This window comes from Notechis scutatus, chromosome 2 (assembly GCF_049901735.1).
Source record: "Notechis scutatus isolate UNSWTSFEM ecotype Mainland chromosome 2, rNotScu1.2, whole genome shotgun sequence".
Lineage (NCBI taxonomy): Eukaryota > Metazoa > Chordata > Lepidosauria > Squamata > Elapidae > Notechis > Notechis scutatus.
The window spans coordinates 103,080,633-103,100,870 of NC_142010.1; the positions used below are offsets into that span (position 1 = coordinate 103,080,633).

At 39.7% G+C, this 20,238-nt stretch overlaps 1 protein-coding gene across 1 annotated transcript in view; it reads right to left on the reverse strand.

The window, feature by feature from the left end:
• Positions 1 to 20,238, reverse strand: part of SHISA6 (shisa family member 6) — a 379,433-nt gene that overhangs the window by 19,100 nt on the left and 340,095 nt on the right. Inside the window, exon 5 of the mRNA XM_087955657.1 lies at positions 8,183 to 8,245. Within this exon, the coding sequence (XP_087811783.1) occupies positions 8,183 to 8,245 (63 nt within the window). The remainder of the gene's footprint in view (positions 1 to 8,182; positions 8,246 to 20,238) is intronic.

Consider the following 20,238-nt stretch of genomic DNA (forward strand, 5'->3'; position numbering starts at 1 on the left):
TTTATGCTGCCTTCAGATAAACACAGATATGTGCAGATTCAAGCTCAAGAGATTTATGGATAACATTCTGGTCCTCAACTAGGTCATTATCAAACTATGGGAAAATAGACCATAAATCAGAGGGAGGGAAAGAAATTAAAAAGGCATGAGCAGAATGTGTATTTACTAGCTTGGGTTTACCATCATATTTTCAGACACTAATGAAATCGAAGCTACTTTTAAGTGATTGGGGAGGGGGGGGGAGAAATGGTCTGATTTGCATTGTAATGTAAACTGAGTTGTTTTCCAAATGACAGATGGAAACACAATTATCCTTTTGATATTTGCATTTCTCTGTATTTTGTGATAGAATTTTATGATCAAAACATATAACAAAGTTTATATATTATGAAAATTCTAGGGAAAAATGAAATATACTCAAAGGCCAGGTGGGATCAGAGATAGTGACTCAATTAAGGTCATCCTAAAATTAGTTTTTGTTCCATTTCAGCCTGTGATGTTGGAATGCAGATAACAGTATTTTAATAGTGGATATATGAATAGGCAGAATGGGACATGTGGGAGATAATTATATTCCTATCAGGAGATGATCCGCAGTGATATTAAGTATTTGGCAGCACTTTTAGATGAGTATCCAATTCAAAGTAACCAGCCCATGAGGTTTAAAGCACTTAAATGTTACATTTGAAGATAAAATTTAACATTTGGAATGTGAAGAGGAAATTAAGGAAATTAAGGAAATTTCATGTGTTTGTTTGAACTCTGCTTCTAAGTAATATACTTCAAAACAATGCATGAAACTGGAAATTGAATTTCAAACTAAGTTGAATCTGGGAAGGTACAAACTGAATTTATTCTTTGGGTTACTATGTTCAGGCCACATGCAAGCCATCAGACTCAGCAACTTGTCATATGGAATTTGAGCAGCATCTCACTTCTTTCTCTGGGAAACAAATTGCAAAGCTGTGTTTGGATTTACTTATTAGTCCTTAATTTTGCAGCACAATAGCTGTAAAAAGAACTTGTTTATTGCCTTTTGCTACACTCTAGTCACAAAAACTAAAGGAGGTGTTATAAAGCTAACTTTTTTTTTTTTTTTTTTTTTAAAAAGGCCCTTCTCCAATTTACTTCACATTCGGCATAAATATTTGGTTTTGCTGCTAGACCAATTTCTTATTTTGTTGACAATGACACATTGACAATTGGGTTGCTGTATTATGAAAATGATCTAGTTGGTTCAAGACTTCTTCTTCTTTTTTTTTTTAAAGTAAGCTAACGTATTGTTGAAGCACTACTTAAAACACTGCATGGTTTCAAGTGCAACAATTCATGCGTTTTGCTGTGATAACCAAACTAAATACCAGCCTAAATAATACCTTCGTAAAGTATGGATCTATACACTTACTTATGCAGATATGCACCCTTGCTTATATAGACTTAAAAATATAGAATAGAATAGAATAACAGAGTTGGAAGGAACCTTGGAGGTCTTTTAGTCCAACCACCTGCTTAGGCAGGAAACCCTACACCATTTCAGACAAATAATTGTCCAAGTTCCTCTTAAAAACTTCCAGTGTTGGAGCATTCACAACTTCTGGAGGCAAGTTGTTCCACTGATTAATTGTTCTAACTGTCAGGAAATTTCTCCTTAGCTCTAGGTTGCTTCTCTCCTTGATTAATTTACATCTGTTGCTTCTTGTCCTTCAGGTGCTTTGGAGAATAGCTTGACTCCCTCTTCTTTGTGGCAGCCCCTGAGATATCGGAGCACCGCTATCATGTCACCCTAGTCCTTCTTTTCATCAGACTAGATGAAAAGTTCCAGTAACAGTTCAGGCAATTGTTCTTTATATGCTTTAGCCTCCAGTCCCCTAATCATCTTTGTTGCTCTTCTCGGCACTCTGCACATCTTAGAATATGCAGGTAGTCCTCAACTTAACAACAGTTCATTTAGTGAACATTCCAAATTACAATCGCATCAAAAAAAGTGATCTGTGACTGATTTTCACACTTATGACCATTGCACCCTCCCCATGGTCATGTGATCAAAATTCAGACCCTTGGCAACCTACTCATATTGATGAGTTGCAGATTCCTGGGGAGGGAAGGAAGAGGGGTGATCCTCTTTTGTGACTTTCTGACAAGCAAAGTCAATGGAGAAGCCAGATTCACTGGATAACTATGTTATCAACTGAACAACTGCAGGGATTCACTTAACAACGGTGGCAAGAAAGGTCATAAAATGGGGCAAAACTCACTTAACAAATGTCTCACTTAGCAACAGAAATTTGGGGCTCAATTGTGGTTGTACATTGAGGACTAACTGTATGTAGAAATTATGAATCCAACAAAGTACCGTATGTGCTACAAGATGGCACATACGGCTGATATAAGTACCCATTGGGCAGAGGTGGGTGTTCAGCAGGTTCTGACCAGTTCTGGAGAACCGGTAGTGCAAATTTTGAGTAGTTCAGAGAATTGGCAAACACCACCTCTGACTGGAAGATTTTACAGTATCCTTCCTCCTGCCGCGCCCACCAAGCCACGCCCACAGAGCCGGTAATAAAAAAAATGTGAATCCCACCACTGCCGTTGGGTCTTTTTATTGGGGACATGCAGATAAGTGGTTCTCCTGGTGGTTTTCCTGGTATCAAGAAGTCAATGAAAGGATAGAGAGGAACCCATTAAGGAAGAAAAAAATAGGTGTGATGAAAAGCGAATACGGCTGCATACTACACCGAGAATTGCTTTGAGTGGGAGAGAATACAAAATAGCTACCAATAAGAGAGATTATGGAGGGGCAACTCTGTGTGGGAGTTGTCTGCCTCAATCTTTGAATCCTCACCGTTCTGTGTCTATAGAAGCAGCGCTGGCCATATATGACAAGCTTGAAAGCAAAGGACTGAAGTAGGTGCGTTGTTCAGAACCTGCTGTGACAGAGTAAGCGATGTTGGAAGAATTACCCTTCTGGGTTCAGTTCCAAGTGGGGAAAAAGACACTGGAAACATGGAGGCTGTTTGGAAAGATGGTTTGATGGTAGACAAGACCACATGGCTTGAAGCTCCAAAGAAGGATGATCACATGCTCCAAGGTGAAGGAAAAGATAAAAGGGCCGGCCAAGATGCCGAGAGACCCTTATATACCCTCTGTTGGGCCCTACCTAGTGTTTCCTGTTCCTGTGAAAGAAATGTATCCCATTGGCTGTCAGACTCCCAGGGGCAGGGGTCTTAGGTAACTTTATAGGCTTTCCTGAGTTCCAGGCTTGGTTGAGCCTTGCTGATCATGATGCACTGAAAGGGCTCTTGGGCAATTGCTATACCTGGAGATCTTTGTTATGTAAAGTATTCTGGCCCAGGCCTTAATGGCCCACCCATTAACAAAGGTGGAGGGGGGCTGAGTTCCTGCCTCTCTGAGTTTCTACTTTACTCTTTTTAGGGGAAATATTCTGCCCTTTTAATATTTCCCAGGATATTTCATTTTTCTAGGAGAGATTTCTAACTTCTTACCATGATAAAAGCAACTGAGGAAAAGCAAACTCTGGATTGTGCAAGAAACCCAAGGAGCAAGAAAGCAAAAAGGTTAAAACATTCATGAGGGAAATGGAACTGTTAGATTTGGATGATGGGATTCAATAAATTTCTCTGGAAGCCTCATTGCCCACTGAGAAGAAAATATGTATGGACTTGGCTCCATGATAACATCCAGCAGTCCCAGAGATCCTGTTCAGTGGTGAGGGTGGGATGCTAATTTCAGCAACATTTTTTGGTGTGTGTGGGGGCAGTTATAGAATCATAGAATGTAAGGACCAGAAGGGACCTTGGAGATCACCTAGCCAAAACTTCTGTCCAGTGCAGGAATCTACTACAGGTAGTCCTCGAGTTACAACAGTTCATTTAATGACCCTCCAAAGTTACAACGGCACTAAAAAAAACCCTGACTTACGACCATTTCCCACACTTTCGCACTATTGCAGCATCCCCATGGTCATCTGATCAAAATTCAGATGCTTGACTCATATTTATGACAGTTTGGGGTCACATCACCCCCTTTTGTGACCTTCTGACAAGCAAAGTCAATGGAGAAGCCAGATTCCACGGTTAACATCCGTGTTATTAACGTAACAACTTCAGGGTTTCACTTAACAACTGTGGCAAAGAAAGTCATAGAATGGGGCAAAACTCACTTAAGAAATGTTTCACTTAACAACAGAAATGTTGGGCTCAATTGTGGTCATAAGTTGAGAACTACCTGTATTATAATATTCCCCAACACGCATCCATCCAGTCTCAGTTTATATCCCCTCCAGGCAGGGGTGGGATTCAAATTTTTTAACAACCAGTTCTGTGGGCGTGGCTTAGTTGGTGGGCATGGCTTGGTAGTCATGTGACTGGGTGGACTTGGCTTGGTGGTCATGTTATTGGCTGGGCATGGCCAACTCCATATCACTCACATCGAGGCATGCATCTCCTCGCCTGGCCTCTCATGACTGTGGGGATGCTGCAACAGTTGTAAGTGTGAAAAATGGTCATAAGTCACTTTTTTCAGTGCCATTGTAACTTTGAATGGTCACTCCACACAAGCAAAGTACCAGCAAAGGAGGGGAAAAAAACTCCAGAGACATTCCTGAGACAGGAAGTCTAGTCCTGCTAAGAATGTAAAAAGGGTTAACTGAGAGGCAGTTTCTGTAAGCAACACCAGAATGTTTCCTTCCTGCCTTCCTTACAGGATTAGGCCAGTAGTTTCTTCTAACAACCAGTTCTCCGAACTGCTTAGAATGTTAACAACTGGTTCTAGTGAATAGGTGCGAACTGGTAGAATCCCACCCCTGCCTCCAGGAAAGAAGAGTTCAGGACCTCTCAGGAGAGTCTCTTCCAATATGGAACAGCTTTCACATTTCTCCTGATCTCCTTTCAAAGCCTGCTTCTTGGAATTGAAACCCCTGTTTCCTATTCTGTCTCCTGACATAAAACAGGACAATTTCTTCCCCATCTCCTACATGACGACTCTTCAAATACTTGAAGTTAATATCATACATCTTCCTGCAGGCTTTTCTTCTCCAGGCTAAACATACCAAAAGCCTGTAACTCTACCTCTTATTTTTTTGCCCCCCAGGACCCTCATTGTCATAGTCACTCTTTCTGGACCAGCTCCAGTTTGTGTGACATTTGTCAAAGTCCTTTCTATGCTATGATGGTGCCTACAATATTCTAAGTGTAGCCTGAGATGATGCAGATTAGCGAGAAACAATGTTTTCCTGATCTTGACATTATAATTATGTCGGAGTTGCATTTGTTTTGGTTTTTTGCAGCTGCATCACCTTCCTGGCACACATTCAGCTTCACCAAGACACCCAGATCCTTTTTGCATTGCTGCCAAATATGCTTCTTCCATCTTTCTATGATGTCTTTGTTTTCCCCACACTCAAATGCAAGGCTTTGCACTGGTCACTATTAAACATTATCTTGCTGTTTACTGAATATTGGTCCAGCTTCTCAAAACTCTCCTCTATCCTATAAGGCCATGATGGCGAACCAATGGCACGCAGGCCAGAGGTGTCATGCAAAGCCCTCTATGCAGACACACAAGCCGTTGCCCCAGCTCAGCTCCACCATGCGTGTCTCCCGCTGGCCAGCTGGTTTTCAGGTTTCTGCTACACATGCATGAGGGTCAGGGGGCATGCGGGGGGTGTGCACACATGCACAGGGGGCAGGGCGCATGCAGGGGGAAGGGGGCATGTGCGGGGGACATGCGGACATTGCATTTTGGTGGCAGGGGTGGGATTCTATTGGTTCAGACTGGTTCTATAGAACCGATTGTTATGATTCTGCGCAGTTCAGAGAACCGGAAAATCATGCCCCTGGCTGGCCCCACCCCTCTCTGCCCACCCTCCCGTCCCCACCCAGTCAGTCCTTATCGCATATGGATTATTGTTTTTGTGAGGAAAACAGGAGGAGTGGGGGAACATAGATATGTTCTCTACGTTGAGTTATTTATAAAAATAATAAAGGTTGGGAAAAAACTTTAAAAGTATATAATTTGAGGGGGGTGGGGTGTCGGTTATTTTTTGCTGTTGATATTTGTTTTATAGTTACGTGCCACCCAGACTCATATTGCAAGTTATATTTAATACGTTAAAAAAAAAAACCATTCTCTTTATGTTTGTGTCTTCTGCAAAGCTGAATGCTTTATTTTCTAGCTTTTCACCATAGTCATTTATAAAATAGTTGAACAACACAGGACCTAGAATACAACCCTGTGCATTTGTGACTCAATGCTTCCTTCAAGCTTCATTTATTCATTTATTTGAATTCATATTTATATCCTGCCTTTATTATTTTTACAAAGAACTCAAGCTGGCGAACATATCTAACACACTTTCCTCCTTCTATTTACCCAACAACAACCCTGTGAAATGAGTTGGGTTGAGAGAGAGTGACTGGCTCAAGATAACCCAGCTGGAACCATTGCTGTATATTCATTGGTTATGATTGTTTTTCCCTCTTCTCTATAGAAAGACTTGGAAGATTTTGCTGCATGCTTCACTGAAGTTAAGCAACACTACAAGCATTACATTCTCATGGCCAACTAAACTAGTCACTGCCCCCCCCCCCAAGAAAAAAAAAGATTTGAGGGCTGGATTGACATTTTTTTATTCCTGATAAACACATGCTTGCTCCTACAAACAATGCATCTTTCCTAAATGCTCATAGACTGATTTTATGAGTTTTCCCCAATAGTGATGTTAAAGCTGGTTTGTCTGCAGTTACTTAGCTTTTCTCGTTATTCTTTTAAAATATTGGAACGTCATTTGGCCTTCTCCGATCCTCTTGCATTACATTCATAGAAAAGGGTTTTGAGAAGACATCTAGAACAGGCTTGTCCAACCCGCGGCCCATGGGCCGCATGTGGCCCAGGTCGGCTCGTAATGCGCCCAATGCAATTTTTTATTTTTTAAGAAATTCCAAAGTTTCAAGTTACACTGCCGGCGCTTGCGGCCGGAATGCGGCCGGGCACGTCACAACGGTATATGTTCCTAGAGAAAATATCCTTCACTTCACAATCATGCCTTATTCATGTCATCGCTATTTGGAAGCACCTACATTTGTGAGCAGCTATTTTCAAGGATGAAGCACACAAAGAATAAAACTAGAACCAAAATATCTGATGAGCACCTTGAGCACTCACTGAGAATTGAAACAAGTTCCATCAAAGCAAATATGGATGCATTGGTGGCTGAGAAACAATGTCAAACATCTCACTATCTTCATTTCCAAGTAAGTTTAATATGTTAACTATGTTTTCTATGGTTTTTTTTGATGATCAGGTATCGTTACTGTTATTTTATTTTATGTGCGGCCCAAACCAAATTTTCATCTTCTAATGTGGCCCAGGGAAGGTGAAAGGTTGGACACCCTTGATCTAGAACTTTCTGAAAAACTCTTAGCTTTAATCAGTCTGATCCTGAAGAATTAAACTCATCCATATAGCCAGGTGTTCCCTAACCATCTCCTTAATTATTTGGGTTGCTATTCCTACCTTTTGTCAATGTGTTAGCTTAAGTCTATTACAAGTTGAGCACTTCTTATGCAATAAATCAACCAACTGATGTGTCATACTTATCGCTTGAAAGTGAAGAACTAATTCTGTAACTGAAACCCATCCATATTAAGCATCACAAAAGCAAAACATTTCCAAATTTCCAAATGCAGTATAGATTATATGAGAATTCATTGAGGAAGGAGATGAATCTAGCTGATATTTTGCATTTTTCTAGACTCAGTAACCATAGTAGCTATATTGGAGGATGAATTTGCTATGATTGCATTTAGTAAGTGCCATCAGCATAATATTGATATGCAGTGATGATTAAACTCTGTCCTATCTAAGCAAGTCACTGCATCTGTCTTTATAAACCAAGGCAGACAGTAGTTTCAGCTGAGAAGCAGGAAAGGTATGTGATTCTAGATATAGTTTTGTTTGCTGTTGTTTTGTTTTTATTTTCTCATTGTTAAGAATATGACTTGTCATGCAATACCATCAATAGAATAAATATTTCTTTTACAAGAATTGTTTCATAAAATATACTATTGACATTGGTTTAACAATTCACCAGCAAAGGATAACTGGCAGACAGGGAGAAGTTACAGCATTGGTAACTTTGATCATCTCTCGCTTATTGTCTTACCATGTGACGGTGTCTGGTTTGCAGTACTTAATAGCAGGTGGTTATAATTTTGCTCTTGGTCACCTGAAATTCAATAAAAAGAAAATGCCTTTTAAGGAGCAGCTTATGGAGGCTCAACAGAGCTGCAGGTAATAATTATATCTCACATTATTCATGGGAAATTTCTGCATGATTAAGGGGAAGAAAATGCTTAACAAAGGGGAAGTGTCTTTCATGTTGGCCTCTCAAAATCTCAATTGCTAGAGAAACATATTAATGAACCCGTTGTACTGAGATTATAAATTGGATAATCAGAGGCAATTGTGACACAAATTTTTGGCACTGAGCATGTAAGCTAGTATGTTTCAGGGCTTTTAACATTCAGCATACATTGCACACATTTAGGAGAGAGAAACATGGTTGTGCTCTTCAGACTAGCTTCCACAAGGACAGATCCACAAAGAGTGAGATAGTAGGGAACACAAAGGAGCCTGGCTGTATTTATTTCCCTTTAGATATGTGTGTTCAATACATGGATATTGGGTTGAGGCCAGCAGCAAAGGCATGTTCCTGCTCCAGCAGATTAGTAGGATGGCTGAGTTATCCAACTGTTTTTCAGGATATAGTAATAGCAGAGGTTTAATATGTGGATCCAGCTTTTTCTCCAAGGTGCTACCTCCTGGGTCAGACACAGCCAATACTGCAAATTCCTTGTCAACTCCCTCTTGAAAATCCAACAAGAGTTGAACACAGTGTAACCATTTCTGGAATAAATTGAATCTCATTCTCTAACAGACTTTCTACTGACCAACAGCAAATTCGTCCTACTGGGATTCAATCTTACCTTTATCTGCATGTGGTTAAATCTAGATAGTGTTTAGGAGTATTGGCTGCCTTTTTAGACTCAACAAAGGATAGTAAAAATGAATGTGTTAGCATATCAGTAGTGCATCTTATTAAAGTCGCAGATGACCTCTGGAAGATGACAATGATGCTGGACCTCATTTCCCAAACATTACCTTCTGAACCTGATCTGAAGGCTGAAGCACATATCAATATAGTCATTGAGGGCCTCCTGAATGCACATAGGAAGAACTAGGCATCTCACCTTTGGAACTGCCACACATGGATGGGAGGAAAATAGCTATGTAAACCAAACAATTTCATTATTTTCATAAATCTATTTCCTATTTAATTGGTACACAGAGCTCTACCATATATGATACTGCGGACAATAGTCATTGTAAAGAATAGTCATTGGTAGCCATTATTCCTCATGAATTTGAGGAATAATCTCACACAAAGCTGTCCACGTTGGTGCCCCTCAGTACATCTTGTAGTAGCAAATGACACAACTTACACAATGGGCTATATGAAGATCAGTTATTGCCCAACATTGGATTAAACAAGAATAGAATGGGACAACTGGAACATATTTTTCCATCATTTTATGAACTCTTATCAAAATCTTTTCTTAGTTGCCTTTCTCTCTAAATCAATATCTCCCAGTGTTTTGATTTATTTGTTTAAATATTTATAAACCATTGCCTACAGTTTCTTTCTCAAGGCAATGTACAAAATACAGCAATTCATCTTTGAAGGTGAAATGTTTCCACCTCTTAACTCATATTGATGTGTATTTGCCCGTTTATTGCTCATTGCCCCAGGTCAGAATGAGCAGTTTAGCATTGAACCACCCTAAAACATTTAGCAAGGTCAGCAGTTCTAGTCATGAATGATGAAGTGGTTCTAGATATTCACAAAGCAATCAGGATCAAAGTAATATTACAAGGACTTCCAGTTTGAGCTTCTTCAGCGACAGACCGAAGCCTCGTCTCTGCGAGGCTTTGATCCGTGCGCGCCGCTGGAGCGCCCCGAGCCGGCTGGTTTTGGGGCTAAGCCACCCCGTAGAGGTGGTGAAGAGGGGGGAGACTGCCATCAGGGTTGAGGAGAGCCTCATGTCTCCTCCCCAGCTGGCCATTACTCCCTTTCCCAAAGGCGGTTGCAGTGGTGGTCAGAAATGGCCACCTCAAAGAAGAACTCGACCGGAAAAGAATGTGCAGGAGGAAGATAAGAAGTGAAGGTTTTGGTTGACTGGGTCAAACAGCAAAAGCTGTTAAAAACTGACAGCTAAGAGACTTAAGCAAGAAATTGGAAAAAAATCCACTTTGACACCAATAGGCATTTAATGCTGAAAATAAAAAGTCAAAGGGATAATAAAGATTTCTGGATAATTAAAAGCTTTTGAAAACAGGAAAGGAGAGAAAAAGAATAAAAGGGTAGGATCTGGAAGGAACAAGACTGCCTGGAATTAAAAAAGAACTTACAGCAAAATCTCAACAAGACTTCCAAAAGATACATTCTAACTGAAATATCGCAACAAAAACCCCAGGAAGAGAAAGTCGAAAAAGAAATAAGAAGATATAACTCGGGACTATCTGGATTACTTGATAATTTCTGGATTCTTGGTTATTGTTTTGAATGACTAAAATCAATTGGGTGGTTGTTTAAAACTGTTTAAAATGGTTCCACTTTTAGAAGAACTGAAAATGGAACTTAAAAAGTACAAAGAAGATGCACAAGAAGGGAGAGGTTCTTTTGGCTTCGTATTTCAGTTTTTAGAAATGGAGATTTGGAATTATGAGAAACAACAAGAAATGCCTGCAGAACAAGAAGATTGCGACAAAGAAGAAGCCACCTTTAATGAACAAGTAATCTTAGATGGGGGAAAAAAAGGAAAGGGGGGAAAGAGAATGGAAAGTTTAAGATTGGGAAAAACAACTCCCCCCCCCCAAAAAAAAATAGAGTGAAAAATAAGTATAAAATCAGAAAGCAACAGAAGAGGGAAATGCAGAAGAGAGAATTAGAACTAGAGAGACAAGGGGGTAAAAAGGGGAGGGAGAAGATGAGAGGGAAGAAAGAAAGGAAAAGAAGTTATAAAGGACAGAAGCAAAATATAGAGAAACAGGGCCTATTTAGAGATAATGGGTGAAAACTTAATGGAAAAAGGGATTCTGCAAAGGTACATAAGATAGTATGGTTATATTAGAAGCAGAAATAATTTTAGAAAATATGAAACAATGTATGATTAAAATGTCTGATAAAATAGCTATTGTAATTCAGTGGAATGCTTGTCAATAAATAAATGTAACAAAAGGTATATTTAATGATTTATAAAACATATGTGAAGAGAAATAAGGGAAAATTAATTATGGAGATTATATGTGTTTTTAAGGAAGTATGATATTTAATTGAAAAGAAGTGTTAAAGATGTTAAGATTTTAATGATTATTAATGATAGAACTGAACTGGAATGGAACGAGGGTTTATAATTACATATATTTACAATCTTTCTTTCTTTTTTTAAAAAGAATATAGTGTGTATTATAAGAATGTGCCAAGCAGAATTCGATTGGAAGTTATGTATTATGTATTATATTGAAGGTCATAAACTTAAGGTACATATTGAAGTTTAAATAAGAGTTGAATGGATGTAATTAAAAGATATAAAGGTGTCATACTCCAATTAGTAACTACAGGAGAAAATTTGTTTAATGAGAAAAGATAATATGAAATTGAAACAGAACAGACAAAAGTATAAATATAATGATTTGAATTGAGATGAGATAATCAAAATAAAATTGAGAAAATTAAAAGAGGGGAAAAACTATATAGAAAATGTAAAATAGTATAAGATATGGAATAGAATACAAAAAGGAGCATGAAATTGAGTTTTGTGTCTGTATAAAGAAGTTCAACCCGGGACCATGCTATTTTCAAAAAAGATGTTTTACTTGTATTTTGTGTGTGAAAACCCAAATAAAACTTTATTTTTTTTAAAAAAAGTAATATTACAAGGAGACCTAGGTGATTCTCCCATTCAATTTCTTCTTCTTCTTCTAGAAACCAAATCTGGATCCAGGCCATGGATCTGGGAGGAAAGGAGAATTCTTATGCTCTTTATCATACACTGCAGCTTTTTCCTCCAAAGTTGTTTTTTTTAGGAAACGAAAGCTGATCTCCTATCAGCCATTTGTTTGATTCTAACTTCCAATCCTGTTTAGCTTAATACTGCTTTGGGCAGCTGTAGTTTCTATTAAGCTAATTGGTAGGTATTTGGTTCTATGCAGCACTTCCCATTCAAAGGGCCATCCAAGCAGCTGCTTTAATGTGCTTTCCTCCACTCCCTGAGGTGGTACAAAGTACTGTAGGTCAGCATAATTTTTCTCTGTCTACATACAGTAGGTCAGTGATCCCCAACCTTTTTTACGCTGCGGCCTGGTACCGGCATCAGCTGGGCGCCGTGGCCCGGTACCGGCATCAGCTGGGCGGCGCCATCTTTTTGATGAAAAGCGTGCTGACTTTTCGGTGAGCTTTCTACCTGGAAAAGCTCACGGAAGCTAGCGCCGAGGCTTCGTGAGCTCGAAAGCTCACGGGCGCTGGCCATCTTTTTGATGAAAACGTTCTTCTGGTGAGCTTTCTACCTGGAAAAGCTCACCGGAAGCACTTTTTCATCAAAAAAAAGATGGCGGCGCACAGCAAGCCAGCGGCCCGGTAGGAGTTGTTCCGCGGACCGATACCGGTCCGCGGACCGGTGGTTGGGGACCCCTGCAGTAGGTGGTCTGCATGCTGCCTCATTAATGAGTCAGTGAGTTTTATCATTCTAACAGTTTACTAGGTGGAAAGTTATTGCAGCAATTAGTAGATTTGCCTGCTGGTGGAAAAACATCCACCAAATATTTCCCCTACTTTGTATGTGGACAAGCTGGATGATGGAAGAAGTGAGTTTTGACAGTGATTGGTATAGTAAGTTTATCCACCTTTTACTACTTCATCTGCAGGGTGAGCGTAAGTTTACTATTTTTGCGGGAAGTCTCTACCACCCTGCTGATCTCCGGCAACTACTGAAATACGGCAGTCTGCTGATGTAATTATGTTCATGTAAATCTTAGGAAGAAGTAAAAAACAGAATGTCGATGGTCATCATCATCACTGTAGTTAATTGTGATAAACCAGTGCAAGGATTAAGATAATAATGCAAACCCAGATGTCCTCTGTCATCCTACCTCTATGGGAAGGATGACGTCTTGGTACAGCAAAAAAATAAAATAAAAATCTTTCTCTTCCTGCTTTACCAGAAAGCTGTTGCTCATGGATATATCACCAATTACCCCAAGTGCTGCAGTGATCCAATATTTGCTGACAGGAGGATGCTTTCACTGTTGACAGCTCATGCAGCGTGTCCTATTATACAATCTGACTCTCAACTGGGTGTACATGTCATCCCTTTTCTTTTGAGGGCATTGTGCATGCTGTCTGTACCCTTGTAGTGTGCAGCCTGTCAAAAGCAGCCAATAGGAACAACCTCCCACTGTATTATCAGCTCTGTCACCAACCAAGCATCAGCCCATATAATAAAAGCAAAACATGCATCAAGAGAAGAATTATTTCCATATCCACCTGTCCATTCTATCATTCCAGGAAAAACAACAATAACAATAACACAAATTGAAAGCAAGCCAACCTTAACTATGGACTAGGGATAAGAAAAGATTTTGGCATTGGTACATGACCTTAAGCAACAGTTAGTGAAAGATTCACAAGCTGAAGTCTGGGGGGTCAACTGGCAAACACATGCTTTGGGGTGAACAGAGGTGTGACTGTAGCTCTTGTTTTAAAACAGCTGCCTCTTTCCCTAATATCACATCCTGAAGTACACAGACAAGTTCTATCTAAACATGGCTAATCATATGAGCTGAATCATTGCCATTGATTGTATCTTCTGATTTCAAAATCTCATGGTCTATGTTAAATGCACCAATTGCTTGGTCCTAAACCAAGTAATACAGAGGAAATCAACGTGGGTAAGCCAGATACCTTAGCTAATCTCACATGTTCTCTTGGGATAGAAATGTCAGGTTTCCAAGTGAAAAGTCTTTCTAGGTATATGTATCTTACATGTAGTCCCAAAGGTCCTTTTTTCAAGAGACAATTGGACTTTCTGTTTTTTCTTTGAAGAAGATTCGCTTCTCATCCAAGAGCAGCTCAAGAAGATTCTTGGATGAGAAGCAAAACATCTTCAAAGAAAAACCAGAAAGCCCAGTTGCCTCTTGAAAAAGCACCTTTGGGACAACCATGACCTGGATGAATGAGAATCTCCATAGATATCTTACATGTAGATCTCCAACAAAAGATAAAGAAGATAGATTTAACAATATTCAGCACAAAAACATTACGATAAGCTAAGATGCAGGCAAGTATTCTACTTTTTCCATTACAGTGCCTCTAGTTAGTTGTCATGGAAGACATAGGTTCAAATTATCTTGTAATCAAAAGTTTCTTGTTTGCTTTAGTGTCAATGAGATCTGAAGCACGTACATTGTTTTAGTCTGCAGCACTTTACTTTCTCAAGCTGTGAGTGTAAGGAAAGTGTGAAAAAACCCATTAGAAATAAAAAGTAAGTGAGGTTATGTGTATAACAAAAGAAGGATAGGATGAGGTAAGAATGATTTGTCCTTTCATTTCTGATGAAACAGGACAGTGGGGCTAACATCCACTGTGATGACCTTGTTTAAAAGGTTCTGCATCTCCCGTTACCCATCCTTTTGCAGTACAATCAGAAAAGGAGTTGCTTGAATCACACATGCTGTTGGCTTGAACAGATTAACTGGCTCTCAGAACAGTTGGATTTAACTTTCATCCATGGGAACTACTATGACCCTGCAAAAGATGCAGCTGAATCAAAAAATGTTGTCTAGGGATGCCCATGTCAGAATTACACATTTTGGAACTGCGAAATCAATTGATGATGAGATTGTGAATAAAGTTGTGATGTTTTGGCAAGGAGGGGATGGGAAGGTCCAGACCTATATTTCTTTGATAAAAGGCCAGTTTTTATTATTCAGACACCATAAGATATATTAGACTAGGTTGTATCAACATAGCCAGATATTTTGAATATGGCAGTTAGAGGCAGGGCGTGCCATAGAAGGTTAGATTAATTTTCATGTTAACAGAAGGGGGGGAAAAGGTCACCTCTAGCGAGATAGGCAACATACAAGTTTAATAATAAATTTTTAAAAATGCTCTAGTTTTCAACTGAAGTCTGGAACCTGCAGGCCAAAAACATAACAACAATTGGGTTCAAGAAAGACATACTGGGGTAATAGTTGATATCTGGATCAAAACAGCATAATATCAAGGAGTAATCTCCAAGCTACTATTTTATATTTTATGAAAACATCACTCACAGACCATGTAATTTTCCCTAACTAATTATGTTTGTCATAAAACCACAGCACTACCTGAAATTCCAGGGATATTATATCTTCAAGTTTAAGTGCCAAGCTTCCTTCCTTCCAGTGGAACACAACAACAAGAATGTCTACAGCAGGGGTCCCCAACCACTGGGCCGCGGACCGGTACCGGTCCGTGGAACATTTCCTACCGGGCCGCCAGTTTGCTGGGCGCCGCCATCTTGTTTGACGAGAAAGTGCTTCCGGGTGAGCTTTTCCAGTTGGAAAGCGGCGTTTGGGTGCTGAAAGAATCCTCGCGCCTTAGTTTCATCGAAGGGGGGGGGGCTTCGAATGAAACTAAGGCGCGAGGATTCTTTCAGCACCCAAGGCAAGGCAAGCCGAGCGACCGTCCCGAAGCTGTCCCGAAGCGAAGCCCATCGACAAAGGTACAAAGGAGGAGTTGAAGGTGGCGGGGAGAAGCGGGGGACAGCTGGCTGGCCAGTCGCTCGGCTCGCCTTGCCTTGTCATGTGTGCTGATGCCGGTACCGGGCCACGGATCATTTTGTGATGCCGGTACCGGGCCGTGGCACAAAAAAGGTTTTGGGGCCACTGGTCTATAGTACAGTGAGGAAATAGCAACCCTTTTGGAATCTGCCTATAACCTAAAAGATAATATACAGTACTTTGATGTTATTTTTTCTTATGTTATTCAACATCAAGAAGATGTTATGAACATCTTATGTTATTGTTCAGTGCATCCCTGTGGTATAAATTAGTTTTAATACATTTATAGAAGTTAATACTCTTGTAGTTGAGTCTGTGGTGGCCATAATAGCTTTTTAATATCCTGACTTTGGTTACTTCTTAGAATAATACAGACATAGGTTATCCTTGAGTTATCACCATAATGTAGCCTGCCCATAACAGACTTCACTTGTGACAGTTATAAATTGGGCTAGCCATGTGACCAACTCAATTTTATGATCTTTTTGTGGTGGAGGTGAAATGGACATGGTGGTTGAAAAGCAACCGTCACCAATGTTAAGTGATTGTCATGGTCATTAAGGAACTCCACGGTTTGCTATGGGTTGGTTTTGCCAACAACTGGAAGTAAATGCCATTTTTTGACCAGACCATTGTAAAATGTAGTCACATGACTGTGTGATGCTACAAATCACTGTAAATGCAACCTGGTTGCTGAGCCCCTGAAGTACAGTCACTTGACCATGGGGGAACCAACTGTAGGAACTTTGAATCTAGGTCATAAGTACGTCTCAGGTAGGTCCGTTGGAACTTCAAATTATTGCTAAACCACAGGTTGTAAGTTGAGGATTATCTGTTCATAGGTTTCTATGATAGAAGCCTCTTTTTTCTTAAATGCAATTTTGTGGATTTTCTCTGAATATAACTTGTCCCTTTTAAACTTTTCTCCCCCTTTCATCCCAAGCCCTTTTTAAAAAATCTGTCCTTTTTTGTTACTCTTTATATTTCATTAAAATATAATAAAATTGATTTTAAAAAGCTCACTTCTTTTAAATCTATTTCAACTTTCCTTTTAAACAAAACTCCCCAGGATACCCACACAGCATATTCTGCTTTCTTGCCACCCACTAGAGTATTTTGATGGGCTAATTCCAAGCGTGCTGATAGCAATAAAACAGTTAAAAATGGTAGCCAATCCTCCTGCATCTTCTTGAATTTAATTATATAATTTTGCTAATAGAAGCATGCTGCTTGGAGCCAGCCAGAGAAAACAATGGCTAATGTGCAGCCACACAGATTCTGAGCAGAGCCCAACGTTGTCTTCGGGGAAACTCAGTTAAGGAAATAAAAGATTAATAGAGCTTTTCATTTTCCAGCGATAACATTAATCTCAGGATGTGGCTGAAGAAGATACCAAATAGCAATATCAAGGGGGGGGGGGAGGAAAGGGGAGGAGAGATAATCTCAATTATTTGAGGCTGTTTACAACTCTATCCAGAATGCCAAAATAGCCACAGCATAATGATTTCCAATGCTTCCAAGCTAAATCTTCTGGAAGCTGAACAGATGGACTCAATGTTGCTTTCCAAAAGTTTTTTATGTGTACGATCAAAAATGTTTTGGAACAGGAACAGTCCTTTCCTCACCTCCCTTCCCGTAGGGGGCTTGTTCATTGCTGGTTTTGTTACACTGAATAACACTCACGTTTACTTAATAAAGCAGGGGATCCTATTACACAATTTGCCTTGGAAATTCTGCCTAGCTAGCCCTATGGTTTAATGAGTCTTAATTAGAGTCACTCTCCTTTTTTCTCTTCTTCAAGCATGTGGTCATGCTCTTCTCACTGAATTTGATTAATTGTTTACAAGCGATGGTGATTGGGCATTTGAAGGAGCTAAATTTCACAAATTTTGGAAAAAGGACGTTATGGATAACCTACAGCCAACATTAAGTGGGGCTTCTTTCCTTATGTTCCCTTGGGCACTAGTTAGAAGAGCAGCTAGGTTCTTTAAGAGTTCTACAGGTTACAAGCTTCATTCCTTCAATTATTTAGTTGGCTCTTGCAAACAAAGTTGACCAAATGTCTGCTTCAAAAGTCTGCTACTGTTTTAGATCTTTTATAGTCTTTCCAGTTGTTGGGCTAATTGCCTTGAACACAACTGATTTATACATGTTTCTTTAAATGTTTGGCTATCCAGGCAGCACTTTCATTTTTCTGGCATCTTTTTTTCTAAAACCAGGAGTTTGTTTTCCTTTGTCCAGGAGATTGGTTTATTAACTATCTGAAAAAAAGTGTGTGGCTATGGCTTTCTCACTGCCTCATAATGACATCTAAAGCTCTATTTCATGGATGCTGGCTTTAACTCTTTTGCAGCCTTTTTAAAAATGTTGTTTCAATCCAGGCTCCCAGTTTGCTATAAAGCAGCCTGCTACTTATCAAGACACTGTAATACTAGAAACTTTGTCCAAAGAGGAAGAGGCGAGGGAAATCAGACAGGCTGAGAGAAGGATACAGGATGGATAAGTAGGCAATGTCTTTTTCTGAACAGAAGGGACCAAATAAAAATTATTTCAAATTTGAATGGCCGGTGTGTTCATCTAGCTGTTGTACCTGAGCTGAGCAAAAGGTGGCTAAAAGTTTTATAAACTTTTTGCATGCTTTGCAGGTTATCCCATGCTATCTCTTCATTCCTGCACTGATTCAAATCCCTCTACCCTCAATGTCCTACTTTAAAGTCTTCCACCGCAACCTTCAAGAGCCACCATACACTTACAACAATAACACACAGTTAGGAAATGTTAAAAGAACAAAGAAAAATGAGACATTTCCTAATCCAGTCCCTATAAAGTCTTTAAACCTACAACGATTCCCCATTATCCATCCCATTTGCCTGTCCACTATCATCTTTGCCAAGAACATGGTGTCTTATACAGCCTTTGCATCTATAAAAATAATGGGCTTGGAGGTCTTGAGACCCACTGAAGTCCATTTTATTGTGGCAAAAGTGACAGGTGTGCTGCATTCCTAAGCATTTTGCAGCTTGCAACATGAGGCCTTTAAGTAGTGAAGATAAGAGCAGTTTAAAGATCTAAAGATGCCTGGCAACCTTTCATCTCCACTCTAGATATAGAAGATCTTTTCAAATGCTGTTGTATTGATCTGAACTTTGAAAGTGGCTCTTCTTCCCCCAGGTTGAGACTGACAGTTCTAATTTGCAACATAAATCACTCACCAAGACTCCCATTCTAGGTTGTGGACTCCTGGTAATTGATGAAGAAAACACGAAATAGTCCCCAAATGACTCTTCATTTTACTTTCCATCGAAGGGTAACACACCCTTGAAAACTTGCCTCTCATTGCACCAGGCTAATTGCTAGCACTCCAACTGAGACTCTTGAAGTATGTCCCATGTTTGGAAAACATTATTTTTTCCCCACAGTGATTTTGTAGGTGCTGAAAGATAAACTACAATGAAATGGATTAATCTTAATCCATAACAGGAAATATAGCAAGTGTCAGTTTTTCTAGAGAAGGGGTTGTGTATTTTGTGCTTTGTCTTCACTAATAAAACCAAAATGAAAAGCTGGGATATTTGCAGTTGTCAAATATGCCAGAGATGAATGATTGTGCATGAAAACCAAATTTATTTTCAGTTGGTTTTATGATGGATTTAGAAAGGAAATAGAGAGAGGTGGGGGGAGGGGGGGAAGAGAAGTACTGTAACATTAATAGAAGCGAAACTGAATGTCATTTTTACTCACACAGGTTTGAGTGTGTAAAAAGCACCAATGCCAGATCAATTTTATTCAAGGTGACTAAAAAAACATGAGGGGATGCCCTCAAAATGACCTTGAACATCATTTGCCATGTCATTTATTGTGGCAAGGAAGAGCTTGGGCTACTTTTTGTGAGAACTCTTCCAGCTGTAAAACTAATGACTCCATGTGTATATATGTATTAACATACCCTAACCCTAACCCTAACCCCCGCCGTAAAAACTCACTCACTACTTTTTTCCTCCTTTGTTGTTCTTGTTCTGCTACAATTGCTTTTTACATTGCTTCCTAGCACTAGTCTCTTCTAGTCTATAGCTAAACTACAACAGTGCTTTCTATGCTGCTTTTGGAAATGATCTAGAAGCTAGACCTATATAAGGTAGTGCCATAACTTGCTAAAATTGAATCTGCCCATCCTGATTGGTCATCTATTGACAGCCTGTGTGGGTCCTCTCATTGGGAAGTTTGGTGTGACCCCTATTGTTTGCAGGGCTCTCCTCCCAAAGGTAGAAAATTTACAGCTATTCCAATACCAAGCCAAAACAGAACTGTTCCAGCAAATGTTTGGCCCATGAGTTAGTT